This window comes from Poeciliopsis prolifica, unplaced genomic scaffold (genome assembly GCF_027474105.1).
Source record: "Poeciliopsis prolifica strain line A6 unplaced genomic scaffold, Auburn_PproV2 SCAFFOLD005, whole genome shotgun sequence".
NCBI lineage: Eukaryota > Metazoa > Chordata > Actinopteri > Cyprinodontiformes > Poeciliidae > Poeciliopsis > Poeciliopsis prolifica.
Genome location: NW_026562380.1, coordinates 876,302 through 897,328, shown reverse-complemented (window position 1 = coordinate 897,328; position 21,027 = coordinate 876,302). Strand labels below are relative to the sequence as shown.

The following is a 21,027-nucleotide window of genomic DNA, read 5'->3' as shown; positions in this document are numbered from 1 at the left end:
TTCTACATTTTTTAAGAGAGCCTGGACTAGACTTGAAGGTCAAATCTTCCTTATGATCTCACAAGAACGAGCCTGCAGGAAAGTCAAATGTTTATCTCTCATTGTTCAAGAAACAAGAAAATAGAAATCATTTTGTTAATATGACCCAAAATCGGAAACTTTTAACCTGATTTAATGACAAATATTGAACAAAAAAGGTCCTTAGTCCTTTTATTCTATAAAAAATAAATAACTGGTTATTAAAGTAAAGTTAGTGAAGGAAAAAACATGAAATAAGGAGGGGAAACAGAGCAACGTCTTCCTCTACTTCAAAATAAGAGCATGAACATCAAAATCTAACTATTTGACAAATTTGATAATCAAAAGTTTGACACGAAAAAATTAAACTATATTTGCAAAATGTTTTCAAAGCTAGCTAAAGCGCTAAAGAAAAAATTAGCTCTGCTATTAGCGCATTGGCGGAGTTGTGTCCATCACTGCTTTCTTCAAATGCACATATTTAATCCAACATGATGATGTAAAGACATTGCATTAATTTACAGTCTACCATTGTTTTTCTTTTACAAATCAAATCCTCTTGTGTTATTTTAAGCAAACTGTTCTGTTTAGGTATAATTAGCAAATCAGGGTATACATTTTTTTAACCCACATTGACATTTCTGCCACTATTTCACCACTGAAGCCAATAAACGTAGAAAATATTGACTGTGTGCTGCCAGCCTGCATTCAAATCCTGAGATAAAATGTCTTTTTCTGGCTGCACTCCCAAGCGCTAAAAGGTACCAGCTAAAGGGAAAACAAACTGCTGAGCACGGCACCACTGCGACTGTGGTGGGAGGGAAGCCGAGACGCGGCCGCTGCTCCGCCAGTGAGATGGACAGCGACTTTTCGGAGAGTCTCATGAGCAGGGAGAGGAGGTGTGAAACTTCTAATTCCCACATAGCTGCAAAGACAGTGTGTTTGTCGCTAATGGGCACTCAAAATAGTGCTGGATGCAGAATATGAGAGGGAGAGTAGAGCAGCCCGGCACATTGAAAACTAGAACACAGAAGGTTCTGGCAGCCACAAACTCCTACAGGGAATTATATAAAAAAATACACACAGAGCCACTACTGTATGCTCATAAAATGCCCTCAGTTTCTCCAAGAAGAGGAGAATCTCTAACAGGGAAGACATCCAATAGATCAAACTTAAATCAGAACTTTACCAGGGTGCAAGTCCAAAACATTAATTTGTTTGGTTTGATTATAATCATCACAGGATGTCTCAGATACAAAATTTACTGGGAGCCATTGCTCTGAAACATGCAACTACTCTTCCAATTACAGAGGAGTGCAGTGCTTTGTCTATTGCGCAGCGAAAGCCAGCCTCACAATTACATTTGGAAACGAGTCCCGTCTGAGAACGAGAGCGTTGAATAATGAAGTCAGCCTCCATTCACCCACATATCAGGCTCCAGGGAGTAGTAAGGTCATTTCAAAGTGTGGTAATTATCAAATGTGCGCTTCATGGGCTCAGAGTCTAAACTAATATGCAAAAAATATCTCCTCTGTGTAAATTGTTTCTCAACTTAATAGCGGTTGGTTTCTGGAGAAAACAAAACTTGATTAAAGAAATGCATGCATGCAACACAACGAGCGCAAAACCCACAGAAAGCAAATCTGGGGAGGAGCATGCACTGCAGAAAACAGAGACAGATAAAGCAAGCGACAGCAGACCACACTGAAAGTGTAAAAACATTGGATAGTCACCAGAGATTTACTAAAAATACATGTTCAATTTCTTGTAGGATCTCAAGCTCTCTAAAGACGTTTCGGACCTCATCTCTCTCTATGCACTGCTGTTTGTTCATGTATTTCATGGCGTACATCTTCTCTGTGTCCCTCTTTTGCACAATGCATACCTGCAGGGAGCACAAACAGGGAGGGAAGGAAGGATGGAGGGAGGAGAAAAAGACAAGAAGAATAAACATGTTAGAAGAACAAACAGGTTTCATTGGTTTAAAGACACAAATAAAACATCATTCAGCTGCTCAGCAATGCAGCGGAAGGAAAATACCAGAAATACTTTATGTTTAGGATGGATGGATGGATGGATGGATGGATGGATGGATGGATGGATGGATGGATGGATGGATGGATGGATGGATGAGTTCACTTCAACCAAACTCAGGCAGAGGTTTGTAGGAGGACCAGAATTCGATTATGCGTTCACACCTCCCCAAACGAACCGGACTAAATCGTACTAAATATGGCTGATGGGAAACTTTGCTTATGGTTGAGCATGTAGAATTAAAAGCAATTTCTGAAACGTCACATTGAACTCGTTTTTTCATCTTTCTTTTTTTAATTAATTTTGAGGCCTGCCAGTAGCTGAAATCTGCAAGTTTTGCAGATATTTGTACACCACTGGACCAGTAACACCCGTTCTCTTTCCTACAACTTGAATGCATTTCTGAACCAGAAGAGATTAAGTAAATTATGCTTCTGCCAGTGGAAATAGAGAGAGACGCTCTGCACCGTTTCGAGTGACAGAAAACAAATATTTGCAGTTGTAAATTGCAGTTTCATGGGAACTTTAATGGTGCGTTGAAAAATCCCCCCAAAGGACTTAAAGGCTTAATTTGAGTTGTAAATAAAGACTCCACCTTTAATCTAGTCAGTAAAACGCTTCCCAGAGCCAGAGGGAAAACAAAAACACTGATTGGAACAACTAAGAAAATGGGATTAAGAGAACGCTGGAAGGTTTTCGATTTTAAGGAAACAGCTACTTTGGCTGTGTGAAATAAGTTTGTTTGGGTTTTTTCAGGAGAGCATCTCCACAGCAAGGACTTTTAAAAATTGGTTTTTGAATGTCACCATGACGGCAGAGTCAGGTTTAATTGAATTGATTGTTTTAGTTGATTGGATTTCTCTCTGCATGCTGAGATTGTTAAAGAGAAACCGTCACAAAAAGAGAGGAAAGCACTGAAATATTCACTCTTAAAATCCAGACAAAAACAAAACCTAAGATGCTGCTCTGAACATAAAACCTCATTTCAATTCAGGGAGTAAAACTAAGGCATAGCAGACACTACCCCAAACAGACATTTGACAGATTTTAAAAGGCAAACTGCAAAAAAAATCATTTTACTTTGTCATTTTCAGCCTTTCTTAATTACAAAAATGGCCAGAGGAAAGTGAACATTCATTCGAAATGAATATTGGAGGAAATGCACAGCCTAACCTATTGGATTTCATATAAATTATGATACAAGTTGCAGTTCTGGATATGCATAACTATTGTGTCTACAGTGCAAAAACACAAAAACCTACCAAGTAGTTTTGGTTTAGTTTTTAGTGGAAATATCTTAATACACTTGAAATAAGAAAAAAATAAATTAGAAGCAACTTTTCAGCAGAAAAAACTGTTTTTTGAAAAATAATTCCGTAATATTGAGTTAATTTTCCATCGGAAGATTATTTCACTTATAACATTTTATTATACATTTTTTGTGAGATGTTTAACACAGAACTACTTCATATAAGTCACATGTTCTTGTGTGTTTCCTATTTTGAAGAGAAGCACATTATCATTATACCTTGTGGAAAACTAAGTGATTACTAAGTGATATTATAATAAAATATAATTCATAAACAAGTGTTTTCAGCCACTGGAATAAAAGATTTATTTGAGGCAGTTAACACATCTTTACCATGTGGAGGATGTTGTTTGTGGGTTGTCATTGAAATTATTAATTACACAGGGCGGCAGCCAAAAACTTGTCTGGGGTCTTTCAACTGTTTTAGGGTCATTTTGATGTGTTGAGTCCAAATTTTCTGAACTTTTCTGAACAATTTTCTGAACAGGTTCAGTTTAAATGTGCTTTCCCTTACAAGTGTTTATTATTCATCTTACAGAAATCCAAGTTTGCAACATTTAACATTGAAAACATTTAGAGTTTGAGAAATATTAACGGAAATGAACTGATAACATCACAAAAATTTGATCAATTCAGAGAGAAGGTTGGATTTTGCTAATTAATTGAGAAAAATGGACATCATCTTTTGATTCAGCAGTGCAAAATAGTCCTAATTTAGTAGATAAACCATTGACAACTTCCTTTGTAACCCAGTGTAATACAATAAGCACAAAATGTTTTGTTTTTTTTACAAAACAGAGTTGGGAATTTTAAAACGTTTCTTCACATTCTTCACACCTGGGATACTAAAACTTCTTTCCATTGGAGTCATCTTATGCGAAAGTGTTTTGCAGCCTTGCAGATATTTCCCATCGATTTATCTCCCACTAGGCTCACATTATGAGCAATCCTCATGAATAGGTCAGCTGAGTAAAATGATGAAAACAAGGATTTATTCATGCATTCATGGAGGATATTAGCAATTTCAATGCATCAGAGCAGTTTTGTAAAGAGCTGAAAAAAGTAACGATTTAGAGGCGAAAGCGGTGAGGCGGAAAGTTTGGAGAGCTATTAGCATATGAATGTAGATATTTTCAGCTCCAGTCAGCTGAAATGGAAGACTCAAAAGATCACTCCGATGTGAGAAAAGTAAAGAGCTGCAGAGAAGTGATGAATCCTAAAATCTACCAAAGGAATTTTGTAAAATTACCTACAAAAATTTTTGATTTCTGAGCTCTTTATTTGAGGTTGTCCCTGGATGCTGCTCAGAGACAAAGTTGTGTTTGTTGTCAGACAGGAAGCCTGAAGCCAGCTCCATTCACCAGCTGGCTCTGCGTCTTGGCACGTCGACCAGATCAAGCTTTGGATTTAGCAATCTGCAGCCAGCACAGGCTGTCCAGCCAGGAGTCACAGCGGCGTCCACTGGACAAGATAAAACCACCGAATAACACAAAAAACAACATAAAAATACATCTGTGGTCATAAAACGGTGACACACTGATTCATTTCTGTGCAGAATCATTTTGCTACAACAAGCCCGTAAAAAAACAGGCAAAAAAAAAAAAAAAAAAAAAATCTACATTTATTAAAAACAAAGGCGAAACGAATGCAAAGAAACAAACTATAAAATGTTTTCCTTCCCTGACATCAGATAAACAGCTTGTAATGGAAACCAAGTGGAAACGCATGATTATGAACAAATGAAAAAGCAATTATCAAATAAGTGTCACTATTTCTGATGACTAATTAATCATCTGATATGCGGCTGCACAATATTGTGATTTCACTATTACTACAAGCAATATGCAAACTACCTCCACTGCAATAACTCTTAGTTAATGAAATACTTGGCATCCAAGCTCCCTATGGCTCCACACTTATTATTTATTGCAGCATAAAACATTTTAGTCCATAAAATCATTAATAAAGTGAATCTCCAATCTGACAGAAAGTATCTGAGATAATCATGATGATTTATATGAAAAGATTTGGACTAAAGTTACATAAGTAAGGCTATTTTGTCACATTTGATTTATTTTCCCTAAAGAGGCTCATGTTCATTCACAAAAAAATATTCATTTGTTGGCATTTTGTGGCCAAAAATAGCATTTTAAGCTTGAATAATCCACACCAAAGAAAAGCTCGCAATGCCTGAAAACCCACCTGTCTCATGATTGTGCAAATATGACAAGCGGTTTGCATATTTATCCTATTTTTATCAAAATTGGCATGTTTCCATGAACAAAATTTATTTTCATAATTCCAATTTGTGCCATTATTTGGTGAACGGATCAGAAGCATTAATCTGAATGTTTTTAAAGGGACGGTTGTGCTGGAATGTATTGATAAAATCCATTAAAATGTCAATAAATAGATGTTTGTTTCAGCATTCAACAAGTGTTTGTTAAAATTAATTAATCACTGATTAGTACATCCAGAATTTCTTTTTTTGTTGTTGTGGTTTTTCCCCTCAAAATTGCAGATTTTGTGTGTATAATTTAGAAATGTCTGTAATGTTTGTATGATATTTGCGCTAATTTATGACTTTTTATTAATCGCCGAATCGATCACGGACTATAACTTGACATCCAAGAAGGCTGAGGCAGCAGTCACTTAAACCCCAAGTTTCTGACCTGGTTTGATTAAAAAAATTAGCAGTAAATCAGAAACAATATGGGAATTTGTTGATTTTGTGAGAATTTTGCAGACTTGTGAAAAACTGGAGGGACTTACTGATGTAATTTGGAGCCACATAAAAAGCCATGACATGTGTGACATAAATCATTAGAAACACGCTGCACCATCATCCTCCAACCACTTCCTGTCTTCTTCTTTATCTTAAAACATCCAGTTATTGATCATGTGACTCGTGTGATGTGAAAACAGCTTTTTAGTTTTGCCTCATGCAAAAAGGTTTTATCTGGAAACAGGAGTTGTTTTTATTAAGAAAATGTATTTTTGTAATTCCAATTTGCACAATTATATGGAAAATGGAAATGCAGCAAATGCTGTGGTTAAGGAAAATCTAATTAAAGGGGAAGATAAAAGGTCAATCTTACAAGCTGTGTCCAGGGTTTGTGCTCAGCTGGAAGGAGGACAGTTCCTGTTTGGTTTAGATTCTGTCACTGGCAGCTGTAATCTCTCCCCACCAGCAGGACACAGCACCAGTTTATCTGTAAAAGAGCCTTTTAGAGGTGGTCAGTCGATTTACATTAAGGTTCTCTGCACACAGTGTGAAAGACAGCGCAGCCTTTTCATGTGGTGGTTTGAAAGGAGAGGAGGATGCAAGCGAAGCGCCGCCATCGAGGGGCCCACCTGTCTGACTCATCCTCACTTTTAACAGCCCTGAGCTCTGAAGCACGGCATTAACTTTGTTTTTGTTGTTTTCTTACAGCAGCCCATTCATTATTTAATCGGCTGTGAGATGGGAGAATGGCATAACGAGGAGCTTCACGGTCCATTTCATGGAGTTAATCTCGATAGGGTCACCCAGATGCGCCTGGCAGCAGAGAGGGAATTTCTCCAAAAATATCAACCCGTCTACATCAGGACATGCAGTGGAAATGCAGCAAGAGCTAAAATTAGCTTGAATATTGTCATGCAAAAAGGAAAGACTTAGATAAACTCCACTTGATGCAGAATAAAGCTGATTGTTTGATGGCTGAAAGTTTCACTACCATTCTCGACATTAATTTTTTCTACAGCGTCACAAAGACGCTGTAGTCTCATTCTAAATAAAGACGTAATAATAGATTTTGTGTCACAACAACAGGCATCTGTAAAATAATATAGCATTAATTAATCAGAAAAATGCCTCTTAGGATTCAGGGTGACCCATCTTTTTTCTTTTTTTTTGGATGACCCATCTGCGGATGAGACTAATTTAAGACTACGTGTCTAGAAAAGCTGCAGTCTTGCTGGCTGGGTGGAGGATGGTAATGTACTGTCATGAATTAAAGGAAGACGTAGAATCAAATTGATTTAATTGGGTATGAGAATAATGTTCTAAAGTGTCTCTTGGGTTTTACCAGCCTCTCATTTAAAGAGGACCTATTATGCAAATTTCACATTTTGTAAGATTTTATACTTCAGTTTTATCTCAAACAGCCCAAGTGCTTCAAGAAACCACACAGCCGGTTTTTGGCAATAAGTTAATGTTTGATGTCTGCACCGTTACCTATCAACCCAAGCAGAACTCCAGCACATGTAGTCAGCTGTTTTTACTGCTGTGTGCGCCGTACAATGGCTGCTGGAAAAAGACGAGTGTTTTATTCCTTTACCGATTGCTGGATTCTTTTTGGTTGTGCAAAACATTCGCTGTTTTTGCAGCATTATGCAGCCAATAGACCTATCCTAATTGAATGAATGTAACGAAGTGATAACCCCAATAAAGTCCAAGAAGTTTGGTCTCTTTAAGTTACATCAGTACAACAGTTTAAACCTGAGACCCAAAAAGCCTCAACAAAACAAATCTAGACTGAAATCAGCATTAAGATTCATGAGTTATCATAGGCGCCTAAAAACGTGCTTAAAAATACTTCTGTGCTGTCCACCGACGATGCGCTTCTTCCGTCACGGAGGCCATATTGGATCCCAGAGGCTGCCACTTCAATCTTCCTCATGGCTTTCATGACACAGAAGCCGGTGACAAAGGCAAGCGTTGAGTCTCGCTGAAGGACACTTGACAAAAGGCAACAATTGAATTTAAGGTATTGCCCAGGTTGTAAACCGTGGCAGTACATTCTCAAGGGCTTTGAAGATTTAAAATCTGATTTATGGCATCCAATAATGTAGGATTGTGGTATATCAATATATTACTGTCATATGAGACAGCAGCAGTGGGCCGCGTGTGTTTTTGTCACTTCATGTTGTATTTTATCTTGTTCTTTTCTTAAATGGAGCATCAACCAAAATGGAAGCTCATCTCATGCTTGTATTTTTTATGACTGCTACTCAGCAGCACAGATGCTAATTCTCATTTCTTACTTTTATTGTTGCTTTTAAAGGCAGGGCATTTGAACAGAGGTTTTTGCATATTTCGTTGCATCTTTAGAAAAATAGAAAAAGAAGTCTTTTGTGCAGTAGTTGCCTTTATTTAGAAAATGTACACAGAAAATGGAGAGAGAAGGGCAAAAAACATGCAGTCCATGCAAACCCTGGATGGCGGCATGGAGGACTAATCGCCTCTGTATATGGGGCGCCTGTACCTTGTGGTATCATTTCGTACTGGATTTATAAAGCAGGTCATCCAAAATACATAGAGATGCAAACACCATTAAAGACTAATGGATGCAGGTTTGCTTGAGGCTGCAGCTGCAACCAAAACAGCAAAGCAGTAAAATAAAAATGCGGCATGAGGAAAAAGTTTAGTTTTAGTGCAATAGAGGGGGGCGGCTCAATCCAAAATATCAATATTTCTGATTCCAAGTCAGTATCAGTAACCTAAAACTCACAATTCAAGATTAATGAAATGAAAAAACAAAGTTTAGACAACTTCTCTCTTGTTAGATCAGCTTCATGAACTTTAATTTGAGTTTGCAGCAGGTGGACTTTCATTTTAAAGTTAAACCACCTTCAAATGTTGTACAGTGTAGTTTGCACATTTGTACTACTTTAATAAAATATGTTGAAGCATTTTTACTTTAATGACGCTGCAGAAACAAGTGTTTTTGTTTTGGACGACTTCCTAGTGCAAATATCTCAGTACACTTTAAATGACACAAAACTAACTTTTCTGGAATAAATAGGAAGTTATTTTAAATCAATAATTCCTTAATATGGATAAAAAATGCTGGTTATAAGTGGAATAATCTGCCAGTGGAACAAGATATTTAACATATAATATGGGAAAGTTACTTGAATTAAGAAAAAAATAGTTTACAAGTGTACTAAGACATTTGCATAAGAAACTAGACCAAAAATACTTGGTAATATTTTGTGTCTTTACAGTGTAAAAAATGGAAAAAAGTGTGGATAGTTTTCCTCTCAGCTTTCAGTACATCTAAAGCCTGAAGTAAAAATAAAAAAAGTAATCTCTTTGACCAAACCAAGTCTTTAATATCTGTGAAACTCCTTCTCCCTCTCTGCCTCCAGCGTACCTGAATCTGCCCCTGTTTATCTTGTTGAATGCTCTTTAAACACATGCACTTATTAAAATGATCATTAGCTGAATATATCACTGGGTTTGTACAGAAACAGTGGGTTTTAAGTGGTAAATCAGGGCTAAATCCCAGTCATGTTGTTTACTCTCCAGTCCGCCACGTTGCCTCTCCCCTCGCCGCTCTCTGCTATAGATAGCCGCCCTATCAATTGTTGTCAGGGGGTCTAAAGCTCCTGAGACGTCAAGACAACGGAGGAGTAAAAAGGTTGTTTTTTTAAATCTATTCATTCAGAATGCTGCAGATTTAGAGGGGCTTTTTTTAGGCCAGGTAACTGCCAAGTGGGCCAAACGCCTCTGAGTCGCAACATGGACAGGCAGAAGACTGCTGCCTGCAGGGATGGAGGCAGGGGAGCTTGGATCTTTCACCAGCACTTCATAAAAAATACAGTTATTCTACCTTTCCATAAGGTTGAACTGTGCTTCCCAATGTAGTGACTGAATAAGCTGTTGGCTCTGAAAAACCTATAGCTAGTGACGTTTTGATAATGGGAGTCGAAATGTTTTTGCGTCAAAACTTAATTTTCCTGAACCTCCTTTTCTACCCTCGGCTGTTAGAGGTGAACTTTTCCATAACCACAGAGATTTATTTACTTTTCTTGAACTAAAGATTGATGAGTTTTCCTCCTGCAGAGATTTCTGCGATCTGAGAAGAACGCTGTAAATGCAAAATGGTATTTAATTGAAAACAGTAAGTTGACTTGGATCAGTTTTCATCAAGCACTCACTTTTAGTAAGTTACTTGGAATTAGTGGTTGAAATGTCTCTAAAATATACTCCTTTAAAGTACTTTGGCTCAATACTGCATGCATCCAAGTAAAGATGCCTTATTTGAGGGTTGTTTTTTTCCCCTGGAGCCAGTATTTCATCTCATCCGACTCATGACAAAGAGATAATCCCGGTGTTTCCATGAACATGAGTGCATTCACATAAGTCTCCATGTATCATTTTGTCTTTTAAAAAGGCCTGTAACAATCCCTCGAACAATTTGAATACCTCGATTATTAAAATTCCTCGAGGAAAGTGTTTCTGCCTCAAAGCTTTGTTAAATTATGTTTTATTATTTAGCGCATCATATTCCGATTATGTCACACAACTCTCTCACTTCTGCCTAAAAGTTGCTGCTAAGTGCTACAAGCATAACATCCAATTTTCAAGTTCGGTTTGGGGGGATTTTATTAACTGATGGTAATGTCCGGTTTTTATAATTTTTTGAGGGATCAATAAGAATCCTTAAAATGACTGATGCGATGCTTAGAGTACGGTAACTTGTCTCCTCCCGGAGATGCCGCCTGGTGGCGGTGAAGAGCGCGGCGGGTGTATTTAGACAGAACGAAAACAGCGTGCGTTTGTGCTATTGATGATTAACACAAGTGCAGCTTTACAGACAAACCAGAAAATAAATTTATATCATCCTGGTCTCAACAAACAGGTGGCGAAGCGCATCGTGGTGGTACGTAACTGGTAGATGAGTTTCTGTGAGTGACGAACAAAGGAGCCAAATTCTGTTGCTAACATGGAGATAAAAGCTATAAATGGACTGAAGATAAATAAATCTAACAAAACCTACCTCTTTATTATTAAATTGAACATAATTTCAGATTTTTGTATATTTTTTTGTCTAGGTTACCTTAAAAAGTTAAATTACTGTGGCAGACAAATTTTCTAAACTACAGAAAAGTAATTCAAGGGATGAACAAATATAAAAGTTTGAGTTTATTGTTGAGCAGTGAAAAAAAGACACTGTAAGCATGTTTTGCTAGCCTGGGTGCAATTTTGACTTGACTTTGGACACTACTGCCATAAAGGGACGCCTCGTGGCCAAACAGACTAACTCCTGAACTTAGCGGTAGCTTTTGGTTTTAATTTCTTTGGGTGTCAACACATCCACCTCAGTTTAGCGTCTATGCTGCCATTTCTAAGCTGCTGCTGTCTTGTGGTTGGTGAAACCGCTTAGGATGGTAGCAAGTGTCAAACTAAAGCCCATTTGACTGCCAGGATGCAGGTTTTCCCAGCCGCACATTGTGTTGTAACAAGATATGCAATGTTACTCCCTGCACCTGTCAGTGGTCATAATTTAATGGCTGATTGGTGCATAAATACAGAATAGAATGAAAACACACACACAACACACACAGCCTTCTTGCCAAAAGCTGCATTTTGGAAACAGTGCTTTGAGAGAGGCAAGCGAAGCAAACCCAATTTCAGGGTCTGATAAACATGTCATCCTGGGAGAAGAAGGAATAATTTCCACTTTCATTTGGTTCATTCCTCTGGATGTCTCCTGGTCTGCAGCGGCTGCTGTCAGCCCACTGGAAATGTAAGTGTTTACTGAGCTCAGCAATCCATTTGCTCAACTCCAGGATCCACTACTACTGCAGGCATCGCCATAAATCAGTGCAGCCACAGATTGGGCTTCTGAGACCTGAAATGGGGGGAAAATGGGACTTTTACCAAATAGAACTGTGTGCATCATTTTGAGTACAATTAACCTAATAATATATGTTGACACCAGCATGAGAAACACATCAGGGCCTGCATCACACAATCACAATATTATGGCTGCTTAGCAACACTTCATGTCAGATTAAGTTTGCCCTGCGGTCAACAGGAGCGCTGAGGTCATTAAAACACAGCTGGATCAGCCCTAAAAGTGCAATTACCCATAATGCTGTTCTGCACTCAGCACTCTCCAGGTATTTTCACCGCAGGTTTCAAAACTAGATTAGAAAGTTTCTGTCTTATCTCCCAATGCTGTATCTGAGGCACTTATCTCAAGCTGCAATTCTGTAACAAATGTTGACAAAACTCTGTCGAAAAAATGCGCAATTATGGTGTTTCCATTAAAAAAGAAACGCAATTAAAATTACATGTGAATAAACAGAGTTGTTTAATAAGTAGTTACATTTACTAAATTATATTCACTTGCATAGTTTTTTTTTTCTTTTTGTAAAAATTTTCTTTTAGGAGCATTTTAACTTTTTATTTTTACTTGAGTAATTGTATTATAAAGTATTTCTACTCTTACTTTGATAAATTTCTGGATTTTCTACCCACTGAATGAAAAGCAAGTACGTTTTAACTAAAAATTCACTAGTCCCAGACACACACCTGCAGTTTTTGTTAAAGTTTTTACAGTTTTTTATCAAATGAAACATTTTCTTTTACCTGGTTTTGTTATTTATATAAATTATTGTCATTTTTGTCATTAAAATACCAAAATTTCACCTTGAATTTATATTTTGGTCCACTTGATGATGTAACTTTTAGTATCAAATGATTGATAATTTAATAAGTTACTCTGTAATTGAGTCATACAAAAGAAAATTGCCCTCTTAATTGGGTAATTTCTTGTATGGTTACTTTTTACTTTCATTTAAGTAAAAATATGTTGAAGTAGCGCTACTCTTACTTTGCAGTAACTTTTTGGATCCTCTGCACACATCTGTGAATAAGTTTGGGATAAATATTTAAACACACGATCCTCCAACTTCTTCCTGTCATGATCTTCTTTGTAGTTTTCGCCAGTAGTAACATCCTGTTGTTGATCATAAGACTCGTGTGATGCAAAAAAGTATTTCGATTTCAGTTTTGCGAAATAAACAAAATTAAATTCCACCAAAAAAAACAAATTTATGAGGCTATAATTTCTCAGTCACAGCTGTACAGTTACCTAAAAAAGTATTAATAAATAGTTCTTATCGCCACTTTTTTACATTTACCACAAAATATTGTGATAAAACGTTGAATCCATAGCGCCCAACTCTGTCTCTGAGCTCAACAAACTTTTAATCTACTGGGATTTTAGTGAAAATACAGCATGTGTAAAACTAAATCCTTAAATAAATCTTAGTGTTAGAAAAACAAACCAGAGAAAAATATGCTCTCAGTTGATTTAATTAAGAAATTATGTCTGGGATCTGTTCCCGCAATTACTAATAAAATAATGAAAGCATGGCTTTGAAGCCACTCTTTGATAATAATAATAATTATACAGATGGAGAGCATTAAGAAGATTGCGTGGTTTTCAGACTTTAATAAAGATGCACAAAGCAGAACTGAAGGCTTGTCTCCTGTATATTCTGCTCAGATGTGCTGAAAGTGTCAGAGGTGCAGATGAGGATTTCATTAGCAATGAAACAACTCATGCATATTCATCAGAAGACACCAACATGTACCACATTCTCCAGATGAAAATATGTAGCTTTCAGAAAACTAACGGTGCTATAATCTCACAGAAACTGTACATTGTGTTACCAGCTTCTATGAAAGGACGCATCAGCTGGTGAATAAAAGTGAGAGCGGTAGAAAGTGACACCCAGCCACTGATCTGCGACTTGTTAACAACAGAGATGTGAACAGTCCCGCAGTCGGTTCTGACAGCTCCTCTGAGGTTTTGTCTCCTCACACATCCAGGTGGGACCGGCCACAAAGCTAGCAGCTTTTCACCAAGCCTCCAAGTCCTGCAGGGAAGGATTATGTGTTTTACTGGCACACTGTCGCATTAAGCAACTTTATTTTCATAATTCCAATTTGATCAATTTTGAATTGAAGATATTATAAATATTCACACATTGGTAATGTTCTCATGGCTTTGCACAACCATAACATTTATATATTGTTTTCCATTTGTAATTAAAAAGCTCTGACTTTAGAGCAGGATGCATTAAAGGGGCGATATCATGTAAAAGCTAATTTTTTTTGCTTTACATTATGTTATGTTATTCCCTCGTCAAAAAAAAAAACATCTGAAGTTTAGCCTTGATTTTTTCAGGCATGTTTGAGAAATAATTTGATCTCCATGTCAACGGTTTAATTTAGCAAAACATCTGGGTGGAACTAGCTCCTCCTGCGAGGATGAACTCCTCCTCAAGCTTCTGTGTCACAGAGCACCATTCTCCCATTGAGCTCCTTCAGACTAGCCAGGAGCAATCAGCAAACACCTTCTCAGTGTGACGCTGGTAAAAACGTTAAAGGAATAATAAAGAAGCCATGTTGTGATGATTTTCTGAAGGTGGAGTTTCAGAAAGAGCAGGAGCTTCTTAAAGAGACAGTGGCCCAATTCTATAACACCTGAAGGTAACATAGTTACATGATTAAGCTAATAAATAGCATCAGCTCAATTTCTCTTTCCTCGATAATAGGAATAAATTCTCATGGTTGAACCAAGTAATCAGATTAATCATGATTAATTGATTACTGAAATAATTGTCAACTAATTTAGTAATTGGTTGCTAAATTAATCTGCTTTTGCATAAAATTGGTTTGTGTGTTTGTTATTTTGTTTCTTGAAATTTGTGAGTTTATCTTGAAAGCTGTTATATAAATAAAGCTTTACTTACTTACTAATCGATTAAATTACACAGACTCAATAAACAGCTAATTGATGAAACAGCAACATGTTCAGAGCATTAATTACACCAGAAATGTACAAAAGATATTTATATTTTCAATATTCCAGAAGAGGCAGTTTTAAATTCACCTGGTTCAAATTCTGTTAAAAAAATAAATACTATTATTAAAACTAATAATAGATTAAGTCTATTATTAATCTTCTGAAACTGAATTATTAATCTGTAATGTAAAAATAAACCAATTGACTACACTGTAGATCCACACTGCATTCATACAAATGAATGAATGTAATGTTATTGCATTTTAGGCAATAAAATGTTTATTTCTTTATTTTTAAAAAAGGAATTGAATTATTTGTTTATTTGTATCTGTTAATTTAGTTCTAGTTATATGGTTAAATAATTATTGTTCATAATAATAATAATAATAATAATAATAATGCCAATTTTTTATCTGAGTAATCAATTAATCATCTGAATAATCGATTAACTGATTACTAAATAATTATTATTTCCCATCTGAGCTGCCTAGTTTGATAGAGGTTAAATGATTTTTAAAAACAGCTGATGTCATGTGCACAAAAAACACTTTCAAAATCATGTGTGTAAATGTTTGTATTGTGGAGATAAAAGTGAAATCAAGCAACTCCAAGACTCTTTAACAAGCCAATAGTCAATAATCATCTTTTCTTTTGATCGCTGCTGGACAAAAAGGGACTCGAACTTAAAAAATGTCATATTTTCAAAACCTTCAAAGGCCGTGAAGATACGAACCTCTGAAGGTTTCTCATCTCCCCCGAAGTCCAGCCTGGGGCAGAAGCACTGATCATGAAAGGGCGTTTAGTCGACTGAATTCTTATCTGAACTTTTAAAGTATAATAACCTTTTTTATCCCAGAAGCAAATCAGATTTTTAAAAAAGCAGAATATGTAATTTTATGCTGGAGGAGGAGAAAAAGCAGCTGGCTTCAGTCACAACTTTGCAATTAATTCTCCACGCGGCACCAGATATGGAAAATGTGGAGGTGGAACAAAACTGAGCCTGGCGTGAACAAGCAGCAATTTAATTATATTTTTTTATAAGTCCTGATACTTGAAGGAGTCTCTCAGGGGAAAATGGTTGGGAATGTTAATGAACACAAAAAGATTTAACCTCTTATTACAACACTCTCAGAATATCTAATCATCTACACCACACTTTACCAAACAAATGAAGGATTTAGATTCCACAATAGTTCTGGGAACTAGTATGAAGGTTTATTTTCCTCTGAGACGGATCTTTCTCTGTAAGTAGCATTGATTCATGGTTGTAAAAATACAGCATTCTCACCAATACAGTCACAAAAAAAAGAAAGTACTCCCTCTGTGAACATTGGGAAAGTTAGGACTGATTTGCTATTTTTTCTTGTTTCGTTTTCCTATGGGCGGAGTTTGTGACTATAACTGTCACACAGGGAGTCGTTCTGAGTTTACAACGAAGGTACTGCTGTTTTTAATCTGCTCAAATTTTTTCACCCAGAACATGAGCAAAACAAACACAGTGTGAAGTGAACTATGGCATAACACATCCCCGCGACATCTATTATTAAGATTCTCATAATTTTATAACTTGGAACAGAAGTAAAAGTTGTACTTTTTTTTTTTCTTTTTACTATGTAATGAAATAGTGATGTAGTTAAAAACGAATGGATAAATAAGTAAAGATGCAGATTTTGGTTTCCTGGAGCAATTTTATCCATATGGCCCCTGAATCCTGCGCAGCTTAGCAGCAGAGCTCCAGTGAAACCTAAAGAGGCACAAAGGGGATGGAGGCGCCGAATTTCTAGGTTAAAAGGTAGCTGAAGGCTATGGTGGAAAACTGCATTCTGCAAAACAAATTTACGTCTTCACAGTGGCAGCTGAAGAAGATGGACGGTGTTTTTGTGAGCAATATCTGCCTTGCAGGTGGACAGGGAGTGGGGCGACTCAAGAGAGCAGATGCTAAAAAAAGGCTTCATCATCTCCTGACCTTTCCTGCTGCATTTCTCCCATATGAGCTCGTCACAGTTTCCTCTCGCTGTCCTTTCCCCCCTTCGTCTCTTTTCTGCTCCAACTCACTGCCGGTGCTGGTTTCTGTCTCCGTCCATCTGTCTGTCTCTCCACCTCCATCACACGGGCGCCTAACAAAGGGTTATTTGTAGTGAAGTGTCTGAATGGTACAGGAAATGAAGACGTGGAAACCACCAGCTGAGTTCTTCCGCTGCTCCTGACCTTCCGTGTCTGTCTCCATCCTCTCTCTCTCTCTCTGCGTTTCGATGTTAACCTGACTGCTGGTGTGAGGGAGCTGTCACTAAACTGCTGTCAGATCCAATGACTGTCACCCTCCAGCTCTGGCAGCACAGGTTTTAATGAGCCCCGCGGTCGACACGGCGGTTTCTGGACGGGCGCGGGTTGGTGGGGGGCAAAGGGTGATACTCGTGGGAGAAGAGGTGGGGGTAAGAAGGCAATTATATCTACTCTGAGAACGTGTGTGGAGCTTTGTGAGCTGTTACAAACGAGCTATGCTGAGGAATGAACCACATCCCTCCTCACTCCATCTGCCAGAGTACAGATGCTTCAAAACATCAGAGGGAGAAAGATGGAGGAGACTGCAGGAATGACACCTCAGTTTCCAGGAGGATATATTCCTTTAGCAGGCAGCTAAGGATGCTGTATTCAAACTAGAGATGCACCGATACCGATATCAATATCGATATCAATATCAGTATCGGTCCTGATATTGAAGAAAACTCTTGATCGGGTATCGATGACAATATTCCCAATCCGTAACAGCAGATCTATTCAGACTATTTCTATGTTTTATTCTCTGATTTACTATGTATTTTACTCATTATTTAAAATAAAATATTATTTCTATTATATAAATATATATTTATAATATCTGGTCATATATACTATATTTATCACATATAAATAAACATTTTTCATATATTCTAAGTTAAATAAATACATAAATTTTTAATTAAATTATATATTTATTATGTTAAATTATGATAAACATTTAATAATATTAAATACTTTCTGAATCTGTGATCCATTTTAAAGAAGTTTATTTTTTACATATTTGACAGAGGTAGTCAACATATTGTTTTTTTCAGTTTCTTTACTATTTAATTTCATAAATAATGAAATAATGTGTTTCTTTAAAAAAGTCTTGATTGGCTAAATGAAAAATCTGTTACAAGTTTTTTAAAATACATTAATTATCAGAGTAATAGTTGCAGCACTAATATTCGATATTAAACGTGGTTCCTGTCTAGACTTTGAAATTCAGTGCAGGCTGCAGAAGCACATATTTTATCAAGCATAGATAAACAAACTTGTATAGTTACATGAATCGACTGTTAGCAATCTGAACATTGATGTGTTGTAAAAAAAACATGTTTTTCTGCAGAAGGAGCTGAAGCGTCGTGGATTTGAGAAGCGGAGTGAAGTGGGAAACTGTTCACAGAGTTTGTAAATGCCTCTTGGAAGAAGAGGGTTCCTCTGCATCGTTCTTGGCATTCCCCCTCCTGCGGCTCACGACTCCCTGCTATGCAAGAACGACTCCCACAACACTCATTTTCACTCCTTCACAAGCAAATACAAACAACAGCTACTACTACTAGGCCTTTAAAATCTTCTCTTTTTTTTCTTGGAGCACCTACACAAGCTATGGATCACAGATTGTGTTCCATTGCACTACATAAGGTCTTTTTTTACAAAAATAACGTGTTACAGAAATTAAATCTGTTCTTCGTGATGCAAAAGCAACAGCTTTGCAAGATCTCTCCTGGAAATATAATGACTTTCCACATCATTGTTGGCCTCAAACATCTAATTTATTTCAAACTGCATGTTCTCTTCCTTAAATGTGTTTTATGGGAAACTAAAGAGTTATGCTTTTAGGCATCCAGGCGCAGCAGGAGCACAGCGGGTGGCTGCAAAACATCAAATGAGATCAGCTCCAGCAGCAAGGGCGAATCCCATCTGGAGGTCTCTGTGAGCGGACTGAAGAAGACGGAAACACCGGTGAAACTTTCCGCCAAATACTTTAAACTGACACATTTTTACCATTTTCTTCCTACAGATCAGGAGGCATCCTGCTGGAGTTAATTGGATTCATTGCATGAATATTACAAGGCACCAGAGATCAACTAATTTGCTCTCAAATGTGACTAAAAATCTCTGGAGTGCAACGTTTTTTTCCCCCAGTTGCACTGGTGTATCCAACATAATGACTGTTTGGTTCCTGATGGATTTCTCTTGTTTTGTCACATTTAAATGTTTCAGATAATATAGTAAACAGCCAGAAAAGGATAACTTGAGTAAATAGAAGAGACAGTTTTCCAATCATGCCACTTAGTCCCAATTCTGATCTTTTCAACCCCCCCAAATTTTAATTTTGCCACTAAATTTAATATATGATGTTTTCAAACTCTGAATTTTAGGGTTATGTTGTGAGAAATGCACCATAATTTTGCACCAAAAGGCTCTTGCTATTAATTGTGCTTTCTTTTTATTAGATTCCTTTGTGTTGTTATGATTTGATGATGTCGTTGCCGCCATCGCTCCCATAAAATCAATCCATAAACGGCTCCATCCATTGCTACTTCTGCAAACAGTGCACTAGATGTATATTTGGGTCATAAACCATTCACACAGAAGTCTGATTGTGATCGCCCTTAATTACTGGCACAATCGTGTAAAAAAAAAAAAGAATTTCAGCACAAAATTTGAATTGAGAGTCATATATTAGGGCTATTGTAGACAAAATGGGAGTAAATTTTCATCAACAAACTCAAATGTTTTAATTAATCTCAGAAATTTTCCAGAAAAAAATGGAAATTTCAGAGCTTCAAAGGTCAAAAATGTTAAAAGTTTGAAAATTAAAAATTTTTTCAAGAAAGTTTTGGATTGATCTAAAAATTTCAGTTTTTTTCTCACAAATGTTCAACTCTGGGTCTTTCATTTGGACAATAAAGCATCTTAATTATACGTATCCTCTAGCAGCTGGAGGTTGAAAGCTGAAAACTTGTGTGCTGAAGCTTCTTGGTTCTCCACCATGCAAAACGTTGATGATTAAGTTACTGACTTCATTACGCCACTAAATAATATTTATGAACATCCTGCGTATCCTTGCAGGGTTGTGAGATGCTCCCTGGACAGGTCAATATATTTTTCTTATTTTAAAATATTCTTCATTTTATTTTGCTTGAGATTCCCTTCTGTATAGCAAAGGAGGTGAAAACAGCTTGCAGGGAACAAAGCAATAAGTATAAATTTACATAAATTCACATGTTAATGCGTTCATCATATCCAGGGGACATGTTTTCAGAAGAGAGTATCACAAACAAATGAATAATGAACAAATATTAGCTGAGATGTGTGGGATTTAAAATTAGAATAAACTACTCAGACCTCCAGAGTCCAATTGTGTGCTGATGAAAACGCATTAAAGCCCGCAACAGACACACGCCTGGAAACTAACGTTGATCAAAAATGTCATTTTTTAATCCATAAAGTCCACTGATGGCGACCCGAACACCTGTGTCCGCTGCTGGGAGCGAGGATGGCCACAAACGCCGGAGAAACGCCACGTTTCTCCCTCCAGTCACATCCAACCCAGCAGATGAACACAAATGCAGCCACAGCGGAGCGCTGCGCAGTAATTAAACTGAGACGCCGGGTCAGCACTCCCAGGAGCCGGCGGAGTGAGACGGAAAAGTAAATTTTACTCTCTTCAAATTGACTTTAAGGAAATAATCATATTGAAACAGAAAAAAAAATACTTTTTTAGGCACCACAATGTGCAGTGATTTACCATCCAGGAAGAGAGATGATGAACGTGGTGAGTAAAAGGTGAAAAACCTGCGTTACCTTTCCGAAGCTCCCTTTTCCGATCGCCCGCAAAATCTGGAAGTGGTCAAAGTTTACTGTAAGGAAACAGAGACAGAAGCAGAGTCAGGAAACAAATGGAGGTTCGGTTCCAACATGATGTTTGACATTTTAACAGAACAAGCAACGTCAAACTCCAAATGTAATGTAGAAAAACTGAGGCAATTAAAGCTTGTGAAACAATAAAACTTAAAGGGGAGG

General features: G+C 37.1%; 1 protein-coding gene across 1 annotated transcript in view; it reads right to left on the bottom strand.

Annotated features, from left to right (window-relative positions):
- The window catches only part of LOC129359609 (serine/threonine-protein kinase 32C-like), an 83,966-nt gene that overhangs the window by 36,597 nt on the left and 26,342 nt on the right, over positions 1-21,027 (bottom strand). The window contains exons 2-3 of the mRNA XM_055029357.1: positions 20,809-20,864; positions 1,752-1,903 (exon numbers count right to left, since the gene is read on the bottom strand). Coding sequence (XP_054885332.1) covers positions 1,752-1,903; positions 20,809-20,864 — 208 coding nt within the window. The remainder of the gene's footprint in view (positions 1-1,751; positions 1,904-20,808; positions 20,865-21,027) is intronic.